This window comes from Piliocolobus tephrosceles, chromosome 1, assembly GCF_002776525.5.
Source record: "Piliocolobus tephrosceles isolate RC106 chromosome 1, ASM277652v3, whole genome shotgun sequence".
In the NCBI taxonomy this organism is placed as follows: domain Eukaryota; kingdom Metazoa; phylum Chordata; class Mammalia; order Primates; family Cercopithecidae; genus Piliocolobus; species Piliocolobus tephrosceles.
The window spans coordinates 171,338,114-171,360,219 of NC_045434.1; the positions used below are offsets into that span (position 1 = coordinate 171,338,114).

Sequence of the window (22,106 nt, forward strand, 5' to 3'; positions counted from 1 at the left end):
TTTATTATACTTTAAGTTCTAGGGTACATGTGCATAACGTGCAGGTTACATATGTATACATGTGCCATGTTGGTGTGCTGCACCCATCAACTCGTCAGCACCCATCAATTCATCATTTATATCAGGTATAACTCCCCAATGCAATCCCTCCCCCCTCCCCCCTCCCCATGATAGGCCCCAGTGTGTGATGTTCCCCTTCCCGAGTCCAAGTGAGCTCATTGTTCAGTTCCCACCTATGAGTGAGAACATGCGGTGTTTGGTTTTCTCTTCTTGTGATAATTTGCTAAGAATGATGGTTTCCAGCTGCATCCATGTCTCTACAAAGGACGCAAACTCATCCTTTTTTATGGCTGCATAGTATTCCATGGTGTATATGTGCCACATTTTCTTAATCCAGTCTGTCACTGATGGACATTTGGGTTGATTCCAAGTCTTTGCTATTGTGAATAGTGCCGCAATAAACATACGTGTGCATGTGTCTTTGTAGTAGCATAATTTATAATCCTTTGGGTATATACCCAGTAGTGGGATGGCTGGGTCATATGGTACATCTAGTTCTAGGTCCTTGAGGAATCGCCATACTGTTTTCCATAATGGTTGAACTAGTTTACAATCCCACCAACAGTGTAAAAGTGTTCCTATTTCTCCACATCCCCTCCAACACCTGTTGTTTCCTGATTTTTTAATGATTGCCATTCTAACTGGTGTGAGATGGTATCTCATTGTGGTTTTGATTTGCATTTCTCTGATGGCCAGTGATGATGAGCATTTTTTCATGTGTCTGTTGGCTGTATGAATGTCTTCTTTTGAGAAATGTCTGTTCATATCCTTTCCCCACTTTTGGATGGGGTTGTTTGTTTTTTTCTTGTATATTTGTTTGAGTTCTTTGTAGATTCTGGAAATGAGCCCTTTGTCAGATGAGTAGATTGCAAAAATTTTCTCCCATTCTGTAGGTTGCCTGTTCACTCTGATGGTAGTTTCTTTTGCTGTGCAGAAGCTCTTTAGTTTAATGAGATCCCATTTGTCAATTTTGGCTTTTGCTGCCGTTGCTTTTGGTGTTTTAGACATGAAGTCCTTGCCCGTGCCTATGTCCTGAATGGTACTACCTAGATTTTCTTCTAGGGTTTTTATGGTATTAGGTCTAACATTTAAGTCTCTAATCCATCTTGAATTAATCTTCGTATAAGGAGTAAGGAAAGGATCCAGTTTCAGCTTTCTACTTATGGCTAGCCAATTTTCCCAGCACCATTTATTAAATAGGGAATCCTTTCCCCATTTCTTGTTTTTCTCAGGTTTGTCAAATATCAGATGGTTGTAGATGTGTGGCATTATTTCTGAAGGCTCCGTTCTGTTCCATTGGTCTATATCTCTGTTTTGGTACCAGTACCATGCTGTTTTGGTTACTGTAGCCTTGTAGTATAGTTTGAAGTCAGGTAGCGTGACGCCTCCGGCTTTGTCCTTTTGACTTAGGATTGTCTTGGCAATACGGGCTCTTTTTTGGTTCCATATGAACTTTAAAGCAGTTTTTTCCAATTCGGTGAAGAAACTCATTGGTAGCTTGATGGGGATGGCATTGAATCTATAAATTACCTTGGGCAGTATGGCCATTTTCACAATATTGATTCTGCCTATCCATGAGCATGGTATGTTCTTCCATTTGTTTGTGTCCTCTTTGATTTCACTGAGCAGTGGTTTGTAGTTCTCCTTGAAGAGGTCCTTTACATCCCTTGTAAGTTGGATTCCTAGGTATTTTATTCTCTTTGAAGCAATTGTGAATGGAAGTTCATTCCTGATTTGGCTCTCTGCTTGTCTGTTACTGGTGTATAAGAATGCTTGTGATTTTTGCACATTAATTTTGTATCCTGAGACTTTGCTGAAGTTGCTTATCAGCTTAAGAAGATTTTGGGCTGAGACGATGGGGTTTTCTAAATACACAATCATGTCATCTGCAAACAGGGACAATTTGACTTCTTCTTTTCCTAACTGAATACCCTTGATTTCTTTCTCTTGCCTGATTGCCCTAGCCAGAACTTCCAACACTATGTTGAATAGGAGTGGTGAGAGAGGGCATCCCTGTCTTGTGCCAGTTTTCAAAGGGAACTTTTCCAGTTTTTGCCCATTCAGTATGATATTAGCTGTGGGTTTGTCATAAATAGCTCTTATTATTTTGAGGTACGTTCCATCAATACCGAATTTGTTGAGCGTTTTTAGCATGAAGGGCTGTTGAATTTTGTCAAAAGCCTTTTCTGCATCTATTGAGATAATCATGTGGTTCTTGTCTTTGGTTCTGTTGATATGCTGGATTACGTTGATTGATTTGCGAATGTTGAACCAGCCTTGCATCCCAGGGATGAAGCCCACTTGATCATGGTGGATAAGCTTTTTGATGTGCTGCTGAATCCGGTTTGCCAGGATTTTATTGAGGATTTTTGCATCGATGTTCATCAGGGAGATTGGTCTAAAATTCTCTTTTTTTGTTGTGTCTCTGCCAGGCTTTGGTATCAGGATGATGCTGGCCTCATAAAATGAGTTAGGGAGGATTCCCTCTTTTTCTATTGATTGGAATAGTTTCAGAAGGAATGGTACCAGCTCCTCCTTGTACCTCTGGTAGAATTCAGCTGTGAATCCATCTGGTCCTGGGCTTTTTTTGGTGGGCAGGCTATTAATTGTTGCCTCAATTTCAGAGGCTGCTATTGGTCTATTCAGGGATTCAACTTCTTCCTGGTTTAGTCTTGGAAGAGTGTACGCGTCCAGGAAATTATCCATTTCTTCTAGATTTTCTAGTTGATTTGCGTAGAGGTGTTTATAGTATTCTCTGATGGTAGTTTGTATTTCTGTGGGGTCGGTGGTGATATCCCCTTTATCATTTTTTATTGCGTCTATTTGATTCCTCTCTCTTTTCTTCTTTATTAATCTTGCTAGCGGTCTGTCAATTTTGTTGATCTTTTCAAAAAACCAACTCCTGGATTCATTGATTTTTTGGAGGGTTTTTTGTGTCTCTATCTCCTTCAGTTCTGCTCTGATCTTAGTTATTTCTTGCCTTCTGCTAGCTTTTGAATGCGTTTGCTCTTGCCTCTCTAGTTCTTTTAATTGTGATGTTAGAGTGTCAATTTTAGATCTTTCCTGCTTTCTCTTGTGGGCACTTAGTGCTATAAATTTCCCTCTACATACTGCTTTAAATGTGTCCCAGAGATTCTGGTATGTTGTATCTTTGTTCTCATTGGATTCAAAGAACATCTTTATTTCTGCTTTCATTTCGTTATGTACCCAGTAGTCATTCAGGAGCAGGTTGTTCAGTTTCCATGTAGTTGAGCGGTTTTGATTGAATTTCTTAGTCCTGAGTTCTAGTTTGATTGCACTGTGGTCAGAGAGACAGTTTGTTATAATTTCTGTTCTTTTACATTTGCTGAGGAGTGCTTTACTTCCAATTATGTGGTCAATTTTGGAATAAGTGTGATGTGGTGCTGAGAAGAATGTATATTCTGTTGATTTGCGTGCAGAGTTCTATAGATGTCTATTAGGTCCGCTTGGTGCAGAGATGAGTTCAATTCCTGGATATCCTTGTTAACTTTCTGTCTCATTGATCTGTCTAATGTTGACAGTGGAGTGTTGAAGTCTCCCATTATTATTGTATGGGAGTCTAAGTCTCTTTGTAAGTCTCTAAGGACTTGCTTTATGAATCTGGGTGCTCCTGTATTAGGTGCATATATATTTAGGATAGTTAGCTCTTCCTGTTGGATTGATCCCTTTACCATTATGTAATGGCCTTCTTTGTCTCTTTTGATCTTTGATGGTTTAAAGTCTGTTTTATCAGAGACTAGGATTGCAACCCCTGCTTTTTTTTGTTCTCCATTTGCTTGGTAGATCTTCCTCCATCCTTTTATTTTGAGCCTATGTATGTCTCTGCATGTGAGATGGGTCTCCTGAAGACAGCAGACTGATGGGTCTTGACTCTTTATCCAGTTTGCCAGTCTGTGTCTTTTCATTGGAGCATTTAGTCCATTTACATTTAAGGTTAATATTGTTATGTGTGATCTTGATCCTGCCATGATGATATTAACTGGTTATTTTGCTCATTAGTTGATGCAGTTTCTTCCTAGGCTCGATGGTCTTTACATTTTGGCATGTTTTTGCAGTGGCTGGTACCGGTTGTTCCTTTCCATGTTTAGGGCTTCCTTCAGGGTCTCTTGTAAGGCAGGCCTGGTGGTGACAAAATCTCTAAGCATTTGCTTATCTGTAAAGAATTTTATTTCTCCTTCACTTATGAAACTTAGTTTGGCTGGATATGAAATTCTGGGTTTAAAATTCTTTTCTTTAAGAACGTTGAATATTGGCCCCCACTCTCTTCTGGCTTGTAGAGTTTCTGCCGAGAGATCTGCTGTCAGTCTGATGGGCTTCCCTTTGTGGGTAACCCGACCTTTCTCTCTGGCTGCCCTTAAGATTTTTTCCTTCATTTCAACTTTGGTGAATCTGGCAATTATGTGTCTTGGAGTTGCTCTTCTGGAGGAGTATCTTTGTGGCGTTCTCTGTATTTCCTGAATTTGAATGTTGGCCTGGCCTGCTAGGTTGGGGAAGTTCTCCTGGATGATATCCTGTAGAGTGTTTTCCAATTTGGTGCCATTTTCCCCCTCACTTTCAGGCACCCCAATCAGACGTAGATTTGGTCTTTTGACATAATCCCATACTTCTTGCAGGCTTTGTTCATTTCTTTTTCTTCTTTTTTCTTTTGGTTTCTCTTCTCGCTTCATTTCATTCATTTGATCCTCAATCGCTGATACTCTTTCTTCCAGTTGATCGAGTCGGTTACTGAAGCTTGTGCATTTGTCACGTATTTCTCGTGACATGGTTTTCATCTCTGTCATTTCGTTTATGACCTTCTCTGCATTAATTAGTCTAGCTGTCAATTCTTCCACTTTTTTTTCAAGATTTTTAGTTTCTTTGCGCTGGGTACGTAATTCCTCCTTTAGCTCTGAGAGGTTTGATGGACTGAAGCCTTCTTCTCTCATCTCATCAAAATCATTCTCTGACCAGCTTTGATCCGTTGCTGGCGATGGGCTGTGCTCCTTTGCAGGAGGAGATGCGCTCTTATTTTTTGAATTTCCAGCTTTTCTGCCCTGCTTTTTCCCCATCTTTGTGGTTTTATCTGTCACTGGTCTTTGATGATGGTGACGTACTGATGGGGTTTTGATTTAGGTGTCCTTCCTGTTTGATAGGTTTCCTTCTGACTGTCAGGACCCTCAGCTATAGGTCTGTTGGAGATTGCTTGAGGTCCACTCCAGACCCTGTTTGCCTGGGTATCAGCAGCAGAGGTTGCAGAAGATAGGATATTGCTGAACAGCGAGTGCACCTGTCTGATTCTTGCTTTGGAAGCTTCCTCTCAGGGGTGTACTCCACCCTGTGAGGTGTGGGGTGTCAGACTGCCCCTAGTGGGGGATGTCTCCCAGTTAGGCTACTCAGGGGTCAGTGACTCACTTGAGCAGGCAGACTGCCCCTTCTCAGATCTCAACCTCCGTGTTGGGAGATCCCCTGCTCTCTTCAAAGCTGTCAGACAGAGTCGTTAGCGTTTCACAGGCTTCTACTCCTTTAGCTGAGCCCTGTCCCCAGAGGCGCAGTCTACAGAGACAGGCAGGTTTCCTTGAGCTGCTGTGAGCTCCACCCAGTTCCAGCTTCCCAGCGGCTTTAGTTACCTACTGAAGCCTCAGCGATGGCGGGCGCCCCTCCCCCAGCCTCGCTGCTGCCTTGCGGTTAGATTGCCGCAGACTGCTGTGTTAGCAAGGAGAGAGGCTCCGTGGGCGTGGGACCCTCCCGGCCAGGTGTGGGATACAATCTCCGGTGTGCCGGTGTTACAGCGCAGTATTGGGGTGGGAGTTACCCGATTTTCCAGGTGTTGTGTGTCTCAGTTCCCCTGGCTAGGAAAAGGGACTCCCTTCCCCCTCGCGCTTCCCAGGTGAGGCGATGCCTCGCCCTGCTTCAGCTCTCGCTGGTCGGGCTGCAGCAGCTGACCAGCACCGATTGTCCAGCACTCCCGAATGAGATGACCCCAGTACCTCAGTTGAAAATGCAGAAATCGCCGGTCTTCTGTGTCCATTCCTGACTTTTTAACTGAAGTAACCAGTGACAACACCTTGGCCCTGGAAGGCATTAAGGTCAGCCTCAATTCACTGACCAGAGTTCTTAGGGATGATAAAATTGCCCTGGACTTTTTTCTTGTGAGCCAAGGCAGAGTCTGTACAATTACTAATATATCTTATTGTTCCTAGATTAATACCTTAGGCCAAATGGAAAGGTCAATACAGAAAGCTACTTGACTTTCTAGGGTAGACCCTGATGGCTTATGGGATTTCATCTTATTTGGGTGTGATATTCTAAGAAACATGGTTGAAATCAATTCTGAAAATTGACCTCATCCTGCTGCTTGGAGTCTTGTTGATAGTAGCCTTAATTAAATGATGTATGATATCAATTGATTAGATTTAGTTCAACCCTCTGTCTGTTGGATTAATCAGAGTGCCTGATAGTGGCATACTTGTGAGAAAATTATCAGCTACCAAGATGGTTAGAAATGAGGAGTGGATGTTGTTGGGACACAATTCTCTATGTCTTGTATGTTTCTGCACATCTTATGAATAGGGTACTGATTGTTCTAGCTTTTCTTCTCAAGGATGTTATATTGCTACCAGCCTAGATAGTGTTTCCCTAAAGGGCTGGTTGCTTACACTCTGAAGGTAAAGATGCTTTCTCCCTCCACAGCAAAGGACAGGTATGCTTACAGTCCATTATAAAAGATTCACATTCCCTAAGCTCAGGGTTCTTCTCCTGTAATGCAGTCCACGGTGTATGGCCCACTCTGTGTCACCCCATGGGAAATTGGCCTTGGGAATTGGTGTAAAAATTACTGATACTCTGTTTAAAAAAAAAAAAAAAACTAAAACTCTGGCTGCTGTTATTGTTGTGAGGAATAAAGTGCTTCATCTTTGTCTTAGGAGTCCTGTATCTTCCTCCAATATCCATGAAATTGTAACAGGACAGGTTGTTAGCTTGCCAGTAAGTAGGTTGGATTCTTAGCTTTTTTGTAGTTGTTACCACCCTGCAAGGTAGGTAATCCCTCATTTTGCATATTGATCTTAGAGATAGTAATTATAATTACTACAACTAACATTTAATTGAACATTTCCTTCCCTTCTCTTCCCTTTCCCTCCCTTCCCCTTCTTTAAAATACAGTGTAGTTTACAACAGAGTTCACATGTGATGTGGTGCAGTGGCAGCATCATGGCTTACTACACCTGGCTAATTTGTGTGTACATATATATACACTTTTTGTAGAGATGGAGTTTCACTATGTGGCCCAGGCTGGTCTCAAACTCCTGGCTGAAGCGATCTGCCCACTTTGGCCTCTCAAAGTATTGACGTTACAGGCATGGGTCACCACATCTGCATCTGGCCTGAATGTTTTCTTTCTATTGGGCTCTGTGATAACTGTTTCATTTGCATTATCTTATCTAATTGTTATATGCCATCTAATTTGTAATAGCCGTTGTTCTTATTTCCATATAAAGATGGAGAATATGGAGGGATAAAGAGGTTAAGTAATTATCTAATGACAGATAGTAACAAGACAAGGGTGGGATTAGAACTCAGATTTGTTCGACTACAAAGTAAAATGTGTGTATGATCTTATATATCCACATTTGCTCAAATGAGTATGCTAGGCAGTACTCAACAGCAATTTACTGGAATAATAAAAAAACCATGGTTTTAAGAAATATTAAAAATCATTTTCACAAAGTATATATAAAATTTACATGAATTTTAAATAGAAAATGAGATTTCAAAGACATTGTAAGACGGTAACTTGCTTCTCTTTGGGCCCAATGGGGAAACATGTTTTCCTCCAATGAGGGAATGTATTTCCCTTCTATCGTTATGCCCACGGTTGTGGAAAGATTTAATAAGTACTGAACTTTACCACATTGTCTTTTTTAGAGCAAATCCAAATGCATCCAAACTGGGCTCAGTGGCTCATGCCTATAATCCCAGCACTTTGGAGGCCAAAGTGGGAGGATCGAGGAGTTCAGTATTGCCTGGGCAATGTAGTGAGATCTTGTCTCTACAAAAAACTTGAAAAATTAGCTGAGGCCTGGCATAGTGGCTCATGCCTGTAATCTCAACACTTTGGGAGGCTGAGGTGGGTGGATCACTTGAGATCAGGAGTCCCAGACCAGCCTGACCAACATTGTGAAACCCCGTCTCTACCAAAAAAAAAGAAAATACAAAAATTAGCTGGGCGTGGTGGCTGGCACTTGTAGTCTCAGCTACTCAGGAGGCTGAAACACGAGAATCACTTGAATCCAGGAGGCGGAGGTTGCAGTCAGCTGAGATCACACCACTGCATTCCAGCCTGGGTGACAGAGTGAGCGTGAGCCCTGTGTCTCCAAAAAAAAAAAAAGTTGAGCGTGGTAGCGCGCACCTGTAGTCCCAGCTACTGAGGAAACTGAGATGGGAGGATTGCTTGAGGCTGGGAGATGGAGGTTGCAGTGAGTCAAGATTGTGCTACTGCACTCTAGCCTGAGTGACTCTGTCTTTAAAAAGAAAAACCCAAACTGCATCCAGGTATTTTTTGATTCCTTCTTTATCTTTATTCTTTCAAGATGATTTTTAAAATTCCTTTATCCTATTGTAGCTTTATGGCACGCAAAAAGAGAGGATGGTGTAGTTTTTCTGGTGTCCCTGGATTGACCAAGGCTAATAGAGAGATGGAAAAACAAAATCGTCCCAAAAAATGAGAGCTTATTGACTGCTTATCTTGAAGTTATGTGTGACAATGGTTGCTACTGAGATTATGTAGTTCCTAGTATTTTTACATCACTTTTACATTCATCAATGCCTGTACGTTACTTTCATTTTTAAAATTCTTTCTTGAAAGTACTGAAAGTGCCTGTAAATAATTATGGTAGTATAAATCTATATCAATGCAAAGTGATTTGCTTAATTTTTCTGGGAGCACTGTCAGTTTTGGGTATTTTCCCGATGTCCTAGTAGTAGAACTTGAAACAAAAATAGTGGTGTAGACCAGGCATGTTGGCTCATGCCTATAATCCCAGCACTTTGAGAGGCAGAGGCAGAATTGCTTGAGACCAGGTGTTTGATAACAGCTTAGGCAACATATTGAGACCCTCATCTCCACAAAACAAATGAACAACAAAAGCATAATGGTATAGTGGCAAAAGTTGATACATGTGAACTTTGTTGTAAACTACATTGTATTTTAGTATTTCAGAAGAGTAAAATAATGCTTACTAATTACTTTGGAATAATATAGTAAAAATACTCTGCCAATGCTGACTGGATAGATATTTGATAATATGAAATATATATATATTTTTAAATCTGGTAATGTCCTTACTGGATTTTAAGAAAAGGAGTCCTGTGGCTGGGCATGGTGGTTCCACGCCTGTAATCCCAGCACTTTGGAATGCCAAAGTAGGCAGATTGCTTGAGCTCGGGAGTTTGAGACCAGCCTAGGCAACATGGTGAAACCCCATCTCTACAAAAAAAAATACAAAAATTAGCCAGGTGTGGTGGTACGTGCCTGAGGTCCCAGCTTCTTGGGAGGCTGAGGCATGAGAATCACTTGAACCCATGAGGCAGTGGTTGCACTGGGCCGAGATCATGCCACTGCACTCCAGCCTGGGTGACAGAGTGAGACCTTGTCTTAAAGAAAAAACCAAGAAAATAAAAGAGTACTTTTAGAGACATGCTGTAATACTTATGGGTGAAATGATATATCTAGAATTTACTTCAAAATGACCTTCAATAAATGTGATTCACCACATAAACACAATTAAAAGCAAAAACCATATGATCATCTCAATAGATGCAGAAAAAGCTTTCAATAAAATCTAACATCCTTTCATGATAAAAACCCTCTACAGACTAGGCATGGAAGGACCATACCTCAAAGTAATAAGAACCATCTATGACAAACCCACAGCCAGCATCATACTTTATGAATAAAAGCTGGGACCATTCCCCTTGAGAACTGGGATGAGGTGAAGATGCCTACTCTCACCATTCTTATTCATCATAGTATTGGTCATAGTACGTAGTCCTAGCCAGAGCAGGTATTCAAATAGGTAATGAAGAAGTCAAACTATACCTAGAAAACCCTAAGGACTCTGCCAAAAGCCCCTAGAACTGCTAAACAATTTTAGCAAGGTTTCAGGATATAAAATCAGTGTACAAAAATCCAGTAGCATTTCTATACACCAGTAACGCTCAGGCCTAGAGTCAAATCAAGAGTGCAATCCCATTTACAGTAGCCACAAAGAATATGAAATACCTAGGAATACAGTTAACCAAGGACATGACAGTCTCTACAAGGAGAACTACAAAACGCTGTTGAAAGAAATCAGAGATGAAACAAATGAAAAAACGTGCTTATGCATTGGAAGAATGAATAACATTAAAATGGCCATACTCTCCAAAGCAATTTATACATTCAGTGCTATTCCTATCAAACTACCAAGATTATTTCAAACAAAACTACAAAAAACTATTCTAAAATTCACATGGAAGCAAAAAAGAGCCCAAATAGCCAAAGCATTCCTAAGCAAAAAGAACGAAGTGGGAGGCATTATACCACCCAACTTCAAAGTATACTCTAAGGCTGTAGTAACCAAAACAGCATGGTACTGGTACAAAAACAGACACATAGACCAATGGAACAGAATAGAAAACTCAGAAATAAAGTTGCATTTCTACAGCTGATATTTGACAAGGCTGACAAAAACAAACAATGAGGAGAGGACCCCTTATTCAATAAATGGTGCTAGGATAACTAGCTGTATGCAGAAGGATGAAACTAGACTAGACCCTTACCTTTCACCATATGTGAGAATTAACTCAAGGTGGATTAAAGATTTAAATGAAAGACCTCAAAGTAGGAAAATCCTAGTAGAAGAAAACCTAGGAAATATCCTTCTTGATATTGGCCTTGGCAAAGAATTTTTGGTTAAGTCCCTAAAAGTAATTGCAACCCAAACAAAAATTGACAAGTGGAACATCATTAAACTAAAGAGCTTCTGCACAGCAAAATAAACTATCAACAGTGTAAATAGACAACCTACAGAATGGGAGAAAATATTTGCAAATCTATGCAGCTTGTGTATATTTATAGCAGAGCTGTAGCATTTCCAGGGGGTGGATCCTGGGGGTACCCTGAGTTAATAATGGATACAGAACCATCTTTTGATGAAAGGGTACTGGTGACATACACAGCTGGTCCTAGGACTCAGTTTCGTATACGTTCCTACTGAGTTTTTAGGAGACCTTTATGAAGGTAGTGGCATGGAGCTCCCTCCTGGCCAGGGAACGTCTGTCTTGCAGTTGCTGTTTGTTACCCATGGGAAATGTATGAAACTGTAGAGTCCTGGCTCTTAATTATTTTCCACAATTGCTATAGTGATGTCAAATAGGATGTTCTGAGCTTGCCTAACCAGGCATTTACTCAGAGTATTCTTAGTGATATGGTTGGCATTGTGGTCAGAGAAGAAAGATGGGTATATCATGGAGTTTTGTCAGTATGAGCAATTGTGCCTAATAAAAAAACAGTGTCTTTAATTCTTATTGCTTAAATCAGTATGTACTGAGGGTATACCAGACATTAATTTATTCAGCAGATACTTAAATGACCTCACATGTCTTGTGATGCAAGGATGTAAGGAATACAGAGAAATACATATTACCTGACATGGTTTTTATTCATATTTTCACTCACTTGACAAAGATTTATTGAATATCTGCTCTGTGGCAGGCATTATACTAGGTATAGGTGAATAGGGATTGGGAAGAGGAGGAAGAGATACAAAAATTAAGATGGGGCATTGTTCTTAAAATCCTTGGAAATAATTATAGTGCGGAATAACAAAAAAGGAATATAGAACTTGGTTCCAGTGGTTAAAATGGGTATATTCATATAGTACTTTAAACCAATAATATTAGATATGTCATAGGGCAGAATACAACTAACTGTCAGATGGTTGTTAAAACCATGAGAATCATGTGGTACAAAGTCCCAGGGCTGAAATCCCTTCTGAATCTTTCCTCATGTCCATCTTTTGCTTGAAAACTTTTGGTAATTAGGGGATCACTACTTTGTAAGGCAGCTAATAAAATTTTACCTCTTTGTAACTTACTGATTTACTCTAGACCTGTACGGAATCTGTGCCTACCCCCCTATAGGAAGGCAACTATGTTAGCATTAACTCTTATCTGAGTCCTAATTTTTCAGTTCTTTCTACCACTCTTATTACTTAGCTGCTCTCTGGATGTGCTTGTCTGTCAATGAAACACTTCAAAAGAAGAGATCAAGAGTGAATACAATATTCCAAAGAGATTTGGAATACAGTAGAATGGACTTTCCCCTAGTTGTGCACATTGTATTACTATTAATGTACAATGTGTGATACTAATACCTTACAATTTTGACACATATTGGTGGGTGGTAACATAAATATCCCACCTAAGTAAGGCATACCTCCCTCATCTTAAATTCAATCATTTGAATTTCTCTAGCTCAGTGAAGAACTTTGCCAACTTGAATCTTTCTACCTGCTCTTAAATCATCTCTGTAGGAATTTGTTCCATCAGTTTTCTCCTACATTTCCTTTGGCTTCTGCATCTCTGTTTCGACTGACTACCTCTTACCCTCATATTTCTCTTCAGTGTTAATGTACATTAGAGTCTGTCCTGTCCCCTTTTCCTTTCCACTCTACCTCATCCCATATGGCTTCCAAGTAATCATCCTTTCTTTGGTTTTCACTATCCATTAAATATATGTTACTAAGTCCAAAAGCAGCAGCCTCATTTCTGTCCTCCTTTGAATTCCAAATTAAATTGCTTACATAGAATGAGGGTCAAGTTCACTGGCAGGCTAACAAAGCTCCTTGTGATTTGGCCTTCTATACCCTATGCCTTGTGCTGTAGTAATACTTTGATGCTTGTAATTTTCTTGAACTTATGTCATTGTATGTCTCTGCTTTTGTCAGTTCTCCTGTCAGTTTTGCCTGACTCTGTCTTCGCACACATGTGTGTAGACATTATCTCCTGTGAAGTGTTCTCTGACAGTTACTTACTCCCTCCTCTGTATTTCTCATTCTTCTTCTTTTTAAAAAACATAAATCTGCAATACCCATATGTATTTCTCATTCCTATATATCCATCTGTCATTATAACTATCACATTACTTTGTAAATATCTGTTTGTCTTTCTTATTAATTTGTGAGTTCTTTATAGCCAGGAACTATATTTTATTTGTTTTGCTATTTCTGGTGCCTAGCATGCTTCCTGGCACATAGTATGTTCTCACTGAATATTAAATTGAACTGAACTAGTTAATTTTGAGCTTGTTGAAATAAGAAGGAAAAGATATGATTGGGTCTTTGTATCTTAATTTTGTCATCAGGATGTAGCTGTTTTAGCTTTGTGTCATTTGCATATGTAAATAAACATTAGTTTGTTAGTTAACACTGAGTGCCCTGAGATTTGGGACTGTGTCATGTTCATCTCTGTATTACTAGTACCTAGTACATTGCCTGGCAAATCTCAGGATGTCAGTACTTATTAAAATGTAGCTTTAAGAGTAAATCAGGCTGGGCGTGGTGGCTCATGCCCATAATCCCAGTACTTTGGGAGGCTGAGGGAGGAAGATCACTTGAGGTCAGGAGTTTGAGTCAGCCTGGCCAACGTGGTGAAACCCTGCATCTCTAGTAAAAATACAGAAATTAGCTGGGGGCGTGGTGGTGGGTGCCTGTAATCCCAACTACTTGGGAGGCTGAGGCATGAAAATTGCTTGAACCTGGGAGGCAGAGGTTGCAGTGAGCTGACACCCTGCTACTGCATTCTAGTCTGGGTTACAGAGTGAGATTCCATCTCAAAAAAAAAAAAAAAGAAAAAAAAAAAAGAGTAAATCAGGCCAGGAGTGGTGATTCATGCCTGTAATCCCAGCACTTTGGGAGGCTGAGGCAGGAGTTTGAGACCAGCCTGGGAAATATATGTTATATTCTTGACATGCTAGTCAAGTTATCTATCGAAAAATATTTTGGCATGAATTATTAATAATGAATTCATGGTGATTTGTAATGATCATCCTTCCTAGAAAAAAATATATAGGCCAACATCTTTATTAATTATAAAATTTTGGCGTTAATTGATGGCAGCATACAAAGTTTCTAGTTATCTTAATTTTTGTTTTTCTCTCCTTTTGAAATTCTACCATTTCTCCTATTTAAAACAATTCTCAAAGATTTCTTGTTGGTTATATGGGTCTTATTGCTACGTTTTTCAGTACCTTTTGTGGTTAGTTGGTGTAAGACATAAATTTACAGATTGAAGAAGCTTAGTGAATACCAAGTAGGTTTAATACAAAGAAAATCACTTGTAGGCACATCATAATCAAACTGCTAAAAACCAAAGATAAAATCTTAGAAACATCCAGAGGAGGGGGAAAAACATTCATAAATAGAACAATGACAAGAGTCATAGCTAACGTCTAATCAGAAACAGTGGAATCCAGAGGATAATGGAATAATATCTTTAAAGTGTTGAAAGAAAAAAATATCAGCTAGAATTTTATATTCATCAAAATTATCCTTCAAAACCAAAAGTGAAGACTTTAAAATTTTTTTTTCAGTTACTTATTTATTATTATTTTTGAAACTCACTGTGTCACCTAGGCTGGAGTGCAGTGGTATGAACATGGCTCATTGCAGCCTTGATTTCCTGGGCTCATGTGATCCTTCTGTCTCAGCCTCTTGTGTAGCTGGGACCACAGGTGTGCACCACCATGCTTGGCTAATTTTTTAATTTTTTTGTAGAGACAGGGTCTCATTTTGTTGCCCAGGCTGGTCTCGGAACTTCTGGGCTCAAGTGATCCTCCTGCCTTGGCCTCCCAAAGTGCTGGAATTATAGGCATGAGCCACCATACCTGGCCGAGACAGTGTTATATGATAAAATATGGGAAGATATGTTGCCTACAGACCTGCATATTATAAGAAATTATAAAGAAATTTCTTTAGGTTGTAGAGGAATGGTATCAGATGGAAATATGGATCTACGGAAGACATGAAGAACACTGAAAATTGCATATATATGGGTAAGTATTTAAAAAATTACGTAGAAGTAAAATATGTGACAACAGTATCAGGAAAGAAGTATTGCAAGGTTCTTACATTATATGGGGTGCAGTAATATTAAGGTATACTAATAAGTTCTGGATGGATATTGTAATTCTGAGAACAACCACTAATAAAAGAAATATAGTTAGAAAGCTAATAGAAGAGATACAATAGATACTAAAAATATGCTGATATGGTTTGGCTGTGTCCCCACCTAAATCTCAACTTGAATTGTATCTCTCAGAATTCTCACGTGTTGTGGGAGGGGCCCAGGGGGAGGTAAATGAATCATGGGGCCTGGTCTTTCCCTCGCTATTCTTGTGATAGTGAATAAGTCTCGCGAGATCTGATGGGTTTATCAGGGGTTTCTGCTTTTGCTTCTTTCTTATTTTTCTCTTGCTGCTGCCATGTAAGACTTCTGTCATGATTCTAACTTCCATGCACCCACAGGCTCAATGATTCTGAGGCTTCCCCAGCCATGTGGAACTGTAAGTCCAATTAAACCTCTTTTTGTTCCCAGTTTTGGGTATGTCTTTATCAGCAGCATGAAAACAAACTAATACAGTACATTGGTACCAGTACAGTGGGGCGTTGCCAAAAAGATACTGGAGAATTTTGATGCAACATTGGAACTGGGTAACAGGCAGACGTTGAAACAGTTTGGAGGGCTCAGAAGACAGGAAAATGTGGGAAGGTTTGGAACCTCCTAGAGACTTGTCAAATGACTTTGACAAAAATACTATTAGTGATATGAATAATAAGGTCCAGGCTGAGGTGGTCTCAGATGGAGATGAGGAACTTGCTGGGAACTGGAGCAAAGGTGACTCTTGTTATGTTTTAAGCAAAGAGACTGGCAGCATTTTGCCTCTGCCCTAAAGATTTGTGGAACTTTGAACTTGAGAGAGATGATTTAGGGTATCTGGCGGAAAACATTTCTCAGCAGCAACGCATTCAAAACGTGACTTGGGTGCTGTTAAAAGCATTCCATTTTAAAAGGAAAAAAGAGCATAAAAGTTCAGAAAATTTGTAGCCTGATGCAGTAGAAAAGACCCATTTTTTGAGGAGAAATTCAAGTTGGCTGCAGAAATTTGCATAAGTAGCAAGGACCCTAATGTTACATGGGGAAAATGTCTCCAGGTCACGTTAGAGACTTTCATGGCAGCCCCTCCCATCACAGGCACGGAGGCCCAGGAGGAAAAGTGGTTTTGTGGGCCAGGCCCTGGCGTACCAAGTGCATCCTAGGAACTTGGTGCCCTCTGTTCCAGCCACTCCGGCCATGGCTGAAAGGGGCCAACATAGAGCTTGGGCTGTGGCTTCAGAGGGTAGAAGCCCAAAGCCTTGGCAGCTTCCACGTGGTGTTGAGACTGCAGGTGCACAGAAGTCAAGAACTGAGGTTTAAGAACCTCTGCCTAGATTTCAGAAGATGTATGGAAATGCCTGGATGCCCTGGAAGAAGTTTGCTGCAGGGGTGGGGCTCTCTTGGAGGACCTCTGCTAGGACAATGTGGAAGGGAAATGTGGGGTTGGAGCTCCCACACAGAGTCCCTGCTAGGGCACTGCCTGGTGGAGCTGTGAGAAGAGGGCCACCATCCTCCAGATCCCAGAATGGCAGATCCACCGTCAGCTTCACCCTGTGCCTGGAAAAGCTCCATATACTTAGTGCCAGCCTGTGAAAGCATCCAGGAGGGAGGCTGTATCCTGCAAAGCCACAGGGGCGGAGCTGCTCAAGACCATGGGAAACCACCTTTTATATCAGTGTGACCTGAATGTGAGACCTGGAGTCAAAGGAGATCATTTTGGAGCTTTAAAATTTAACCACCCTGCTGTATTTCAGACTTGAATGGGCCCTGTAACCACTTTGTTTCGGCCAATTTCTCCCATGTAGAATGGCTGTGTTTACCCAATACCTTGTACCCTCATTGTATCTAGGAAGTAACTAGCTTGCTTTTTATTTTAGAGGCTTACAGGTGGAGGGGACTTGCCTTGTCTCAGATGAGACTTTGGACTATGGACTTTTGGGTTAATGCTGAAATGAGTTACGACTTTGGGGGACTGTTGGGAAGGCATGATTGGTTTTGAAATGTGAGGACATGAGATTTGAAGGGGCCATGGGCAGAATGATATGGTTTGGCTGTGTCCCCACCCAAATCTCAACTTGAATTTTCATCTCCCAGAATTGCCATGTGTTGTGGGAGGGACCCAGTGGGGAGGTAATGGAATCATGGGGGCCAGTCTTTCACGTGCTATTATTATTATTATTATTTTATTTTTATTTATTTATTTATTTTGAGACAGAGTCTTGCTCTGTCAGCCAGGCTGGAGTGCAGTGGTGCAATCTTGGCTTACTGTAAGCTCTGCCTCCCTGGTTCATGCCATTCTCCAGCCTCAGCCTCCCCAGTAGCTAGGACTACAGGCGCCTGCCTCTATGCCCAGCTAATTTTTTTGTGTGTGTGTATTTTTAGTAGAGATGGGGTTTCACCGTGTTAGTCAGGATGGTCTCGACCTCCTGACCTTGTGATCCACCTGCCTCAGCCTCCCAAAGTGTTGGGATTACAGGCGTGAGCCGCTGCGCCCAGCCACCTGCTATTCTTGTGATAGTGAGTAAGTCTCGTGAGATCTGATAGGTTTATTCAGGGGTTTCAGCTTTTGCTTCTTCCTCATTTTTCTCTCACTGCCACCATGTAAGAAGTGCCTTTCGCCTCCTGTCGTGATTCTGAGGCTTCCCCAGCTATGTGGAAGTGTAAGTCCAATTAAACCTCTTTTTGTTCCCAGTTTTGGGTGTGTCTTTATCAGCAGCGTGAACCAACTCATACATATGCTTAACCCTAAAGAATGCAGATAAGAAAGTATAACTGAAGAAAAACAATTGGGACAGATTGTGGAAACAAAATAAAAGAACCACGATAGTAAAACAGGAACCCAGATAGTAAACTTACAGTAAACTACTGCCATATCAGTAATTACATTAAATGTAAATAGGGTAAATAGTTATCAAAAGGTAGAGACTGTCAGGTTGGATGAAAATTAAATATTGATCTATATTGTGTATAAGAGAAGCATCTGGAATATAAAGATGCTTCACTAGGTTGTAAATAAAAGGATGGACAAACAATGTATCATGTAGACACTAATCATAACAAAGCTGCTGTGATTAATTAATGTTAGACTAAGTAGACTTCAATTTAAGGAGTTTTACTAGAAATAAAGACGTTCTGGCCCACAGTTTTTCTGATTTCTAACCCTAGTTATGTTGCCTTCTTTAGTTTTCTCGTTGTAAAATTGGGCTATTTGATGCTTTACCTGCATTATTATTAATCCTTACAGCAGCTTTGCAAGATTGTTGTTATTACCATTGTATGAATGAGAACACTGAGACTCAGAGAGGTTAATAACTAACGTCACAGGACTAGTTAAATGGTAAAGCTGCATTTGAAGCTAGTTGTGCTTTGAGTCAGAGTTTTTTTCCATTACACATTGTTTCCTGCCAGTATACCTTCCCGAATAGTACTGTACCCTAAGCTTTGCTTCTGTATAAACACACCTACTTGGAAGAACTCTCCTGAGGTCACCTGCTTAGCTCATTATGCCCTTTTGGAATCCATTCTTCTTTAAAACAAAAGAACCAAGATGTATTAGAATGTCATTAATAGGCTGTAATTGAGAATTTCCCATGTTGGCATTATGCTTTTACTACTTATCAGTACATTTCAAAGATATCCCTCTCTTGAAATGCTTTGTTAACTACAGCCCCAGATTCCCCTAAATAAATGCTAATTTGCTAACATTTTGGTTAAACTAAATGAAAAAAATGAGTGGCATAGATCATTGGAGTCTACTTGGAAAAAAGAAGGTATTTGCATCTTGGTGCTTACTGTTAATTGTTTATGCGATAAATTGCCTAATATGTGTTACTTGCTTTTTAAGAGTTGTAGACTATAAATTACTGATAATTTGTGTAGCGTTACATCATATTTATAGCTTCTGGTAAGACAGAATACTTATAAATTATAGTTTATAATAATTATAAAAAAGCTAAGTATGGTTTGTGTCCATTTAAAGAATCTTATAAATCTTTAGATGTACTTTGTTATCTGAATAATTGTGAATCGTGAGGGCAGGAGCCAAATCTTTTATCCACTGTATTTCCAGAACCTAGCACTAGGCCTGGCACATGATAGAGACATTCAATGAATATCTTTGACAGTTTTATTATTTCCTGAAAGTCTTGTGTGAAAGCTAGTGTGAAATGAAATTCCCTAGATGTATTAAATGTTTGCTCCCTCTTGTGGATAGAAAAGATAATGTAAGCTCTTATAATGAATCTGTTCTCTAGTTTTTGTTACCAAAAGGTATAGTATAAACAGTGTGTACAATTTACTGAAATTTTTCTCTTTTTGAAGGGATCTGAATACAATTTTATCAACCAAAGATCTTTTGGTTCACATATATTCATAAAACATGCATAATTCTTGCTTAAGTATCATTTTTTAAAACTATCCAGGATAAAATTTATATACTAGTACTCAATTTAGAACTTAAATAGCACTGTTTTTGGAGCCCACTCCTTCTGCTTTCCTACGTATAAATTGTATGAATGATCAAAGAACCTCCTATTTTAATTCTGTTAATAAAACCCTATTAAATATTGTTGGATATCCTTTGAGAGTATTATTAAACACATCATTTCCTAATAATTCAAAACATTTTTTACTTTGATTAAAAAAAGAATAATTTTGCTAGCTTTCCCAGTTATTTATTTATTTTTTTGAGACAGTGTCTCGCTGTGTCACCCAGACGGGGGTACGGCGATGCAGTCTCGGCTCACGGCAACCTGTGCCTCCTGAGCTCAAGCAGTCCTCCCATCTCTGCCTCCCATGCAGCTGGGACCACAGATGCACACCACCATGCTTGGGTATTTCTTTGTATGTTTAATAGAGATGGGGTTTCACCATGTTGGCCAGGCTGGTCTCGAATCCCTGAGCTCGGCTTGACCTCCCAAAGTGCTGGGATTACAGGCATGTGCCACTGCGCCTGGCTAGCCTTCCTCAGTTTTTTTTTTGAGATGGATTCTTGCGCTGTTGCCTGGGCTACAGTCTAATGGCTTGATTTCGGTTCACTGCAACCTCCGCCTCCTGGGTTCAAGCTATTCTCCTGCCTCAGCCTCCCGAGTAGCTAGGATTACAGGCGCCCACCACCACACTCGGCTAATTTTTTGTATTTTTAGTAGAGATGGGGTTTCGCTACGTTGGCCAGGCTGGTCTCGAACTCTTGACCTTGTGATCAGTCTGCCTTGGTCTCCCAAAGTGCTGGGATTACAGGCACGAGCCACGTGCCTGGCCGCCTTCCTCAGTTTTTAAATACAGAACACCTATTTTCTTTTAAGTGTGATACTTTTATTCTACAGAGTTAACGTCACAGACTAAAAGCAGCTGGCCTTTGGAAATGCTTTGACATGTAGAATAAATCTTTTAAACAAAGATGTAGATTCTTGATACTCTTTTCTCCATATACTCAAGAGACTTTCATATTACTTTCTTAGACCTTCATTTTCTATTCTATTATTTATAGTAGAAATTGACTTTCATTTTGAGGCCACTTTTGAAATAGAACTAATATTTTTGCCACTTCAGAAAAATTGTAGTCTGTGTGCCAAAGACAGACAGCGTGCAGTATAAGTGCACTATAGCATGGATGTTGGACTCTTAAGCAGGGCTCACTTACTAAGCAGGTGACTTGTTCCTGAAAACCAGTCTGGCTGTGAACATCCAGATCCTCACCTCAGCAGAATCACAGTCTGTCATTAACTAAAGCAAGTGAAAACTCTAAACTTTATGAGGGCGTAATATTCAGATAGCAAAGAACAAAAGTCCTAAGAGTATAGTTTGAATCTGCACAACATGAACACATCCATATAAACAACACTTTGGTTAAAAGAACAGAATATGTGACAAGAGTAGAAAAAAGAAAAAGAGGAGATTAGGGCACATAGAGACACAGGGAAGAACAATGTGAAGACCCAGGGAGGAGATAGCCATCAACAAGCCAAGGAGAGAGGCCTCAGAAGACATCCAAACTGCTGACAACTTGATCTTGGATTTATCATCTCAGAATTGTGAGAAAAAAAATTTATGTTTAAATAAACAAAAAGAAAAAAAAGCAGAATATAATCAGAGTTCCAGAAGCTTCCTTCTTCCATTCAGTTATCTCTCACCCTTCAGGATAGCCTAGTAGATTGACTTCTGACATTACATATATGTTAGTTTTGCAAGTTTTAAAACGTTATGTATATGAAACCACACAGTAAGCTTTTATTTTATTTTATTTTATTTGTTTAATTTTTTTTTGGAGACAGGGTCTCTCTCTGCCACCCAGGCTGGACTGCAGTGGTGCCATCTTGGCTCACTGCAACCTCAGCCTCCCAAGTAGTTGGGACTACAGGCACGTGCCACCATGCCCAGCTAATTTTTTGTCATTTTAGTAGAGACGGGGTTTCAACATGTTGGCTAGGCAGGTCTTGAACTCCTGACCTCAAGTGATCCACCCGCCTTGGCCTCCCAAAGTGCTGGGATTATAGGTGTGAGCCATCACACTTTACCCCCATACAGTAAGCTTTAAAACAAAAAAAATTCTGGTAAAATATACATAACATAAAATTTACCTTTTTAGCCACTTTGAACATACAGTTCAGTGGTAGTAAGTACCTTCACATTATTATGTAGCATCACCACCACTCATCTCTAGAACTTTTTCATCTTCCCCCAAGCTCTTATTGATTAAACATTAACTCCCCATTCCCCTTTCTGCTTCTAAACATTAACTCCCCATTCCCCTTTCTGCTTCTGTGAGTTTGAGTACTTATAGACGTGGAATTATTTAGTGTTTGTCCTTTTATGTCTAGCTTGTTTCACTTAACATAGTATTTTTAAGGTATATC

The 22,106-nt window shown here is 40.1% G+C and overlaps 1 protein-coding gene across 4 annotated transcripts in view; it reads left to right on the forward strand.

Moving 5' to 3' along the window:
• FAF1 (Fas associated factor 1) overlaps positions 1-22,106 on the forward strand; it is a 558,082-nt gene that overhangs the window by 35,824 nt on the left and 500,152 nt on the right. The window contains exons 2-3 of one of the 4 annotated variants that reach the window (XM_023189029.1): positions 15,075-15,151; positions 15,624-15,661. The exons of the other annotated variants lie outside the window; for them this stretch is intronic. Of the exons in view, the coding sequence (XP_023044797.1) occupies positions 15,121-15,151; positions 15,624-15,661 (69 nt within the window). The 5' untranslated portion in view covers positions 15,075-15,120. The remainder of the gene's footprint in view (positions 1-15,074; positions 15,152-15,623; positions 15,662-22,106) is intronic. 4 annotated transcript variants of the gene reach the window in all.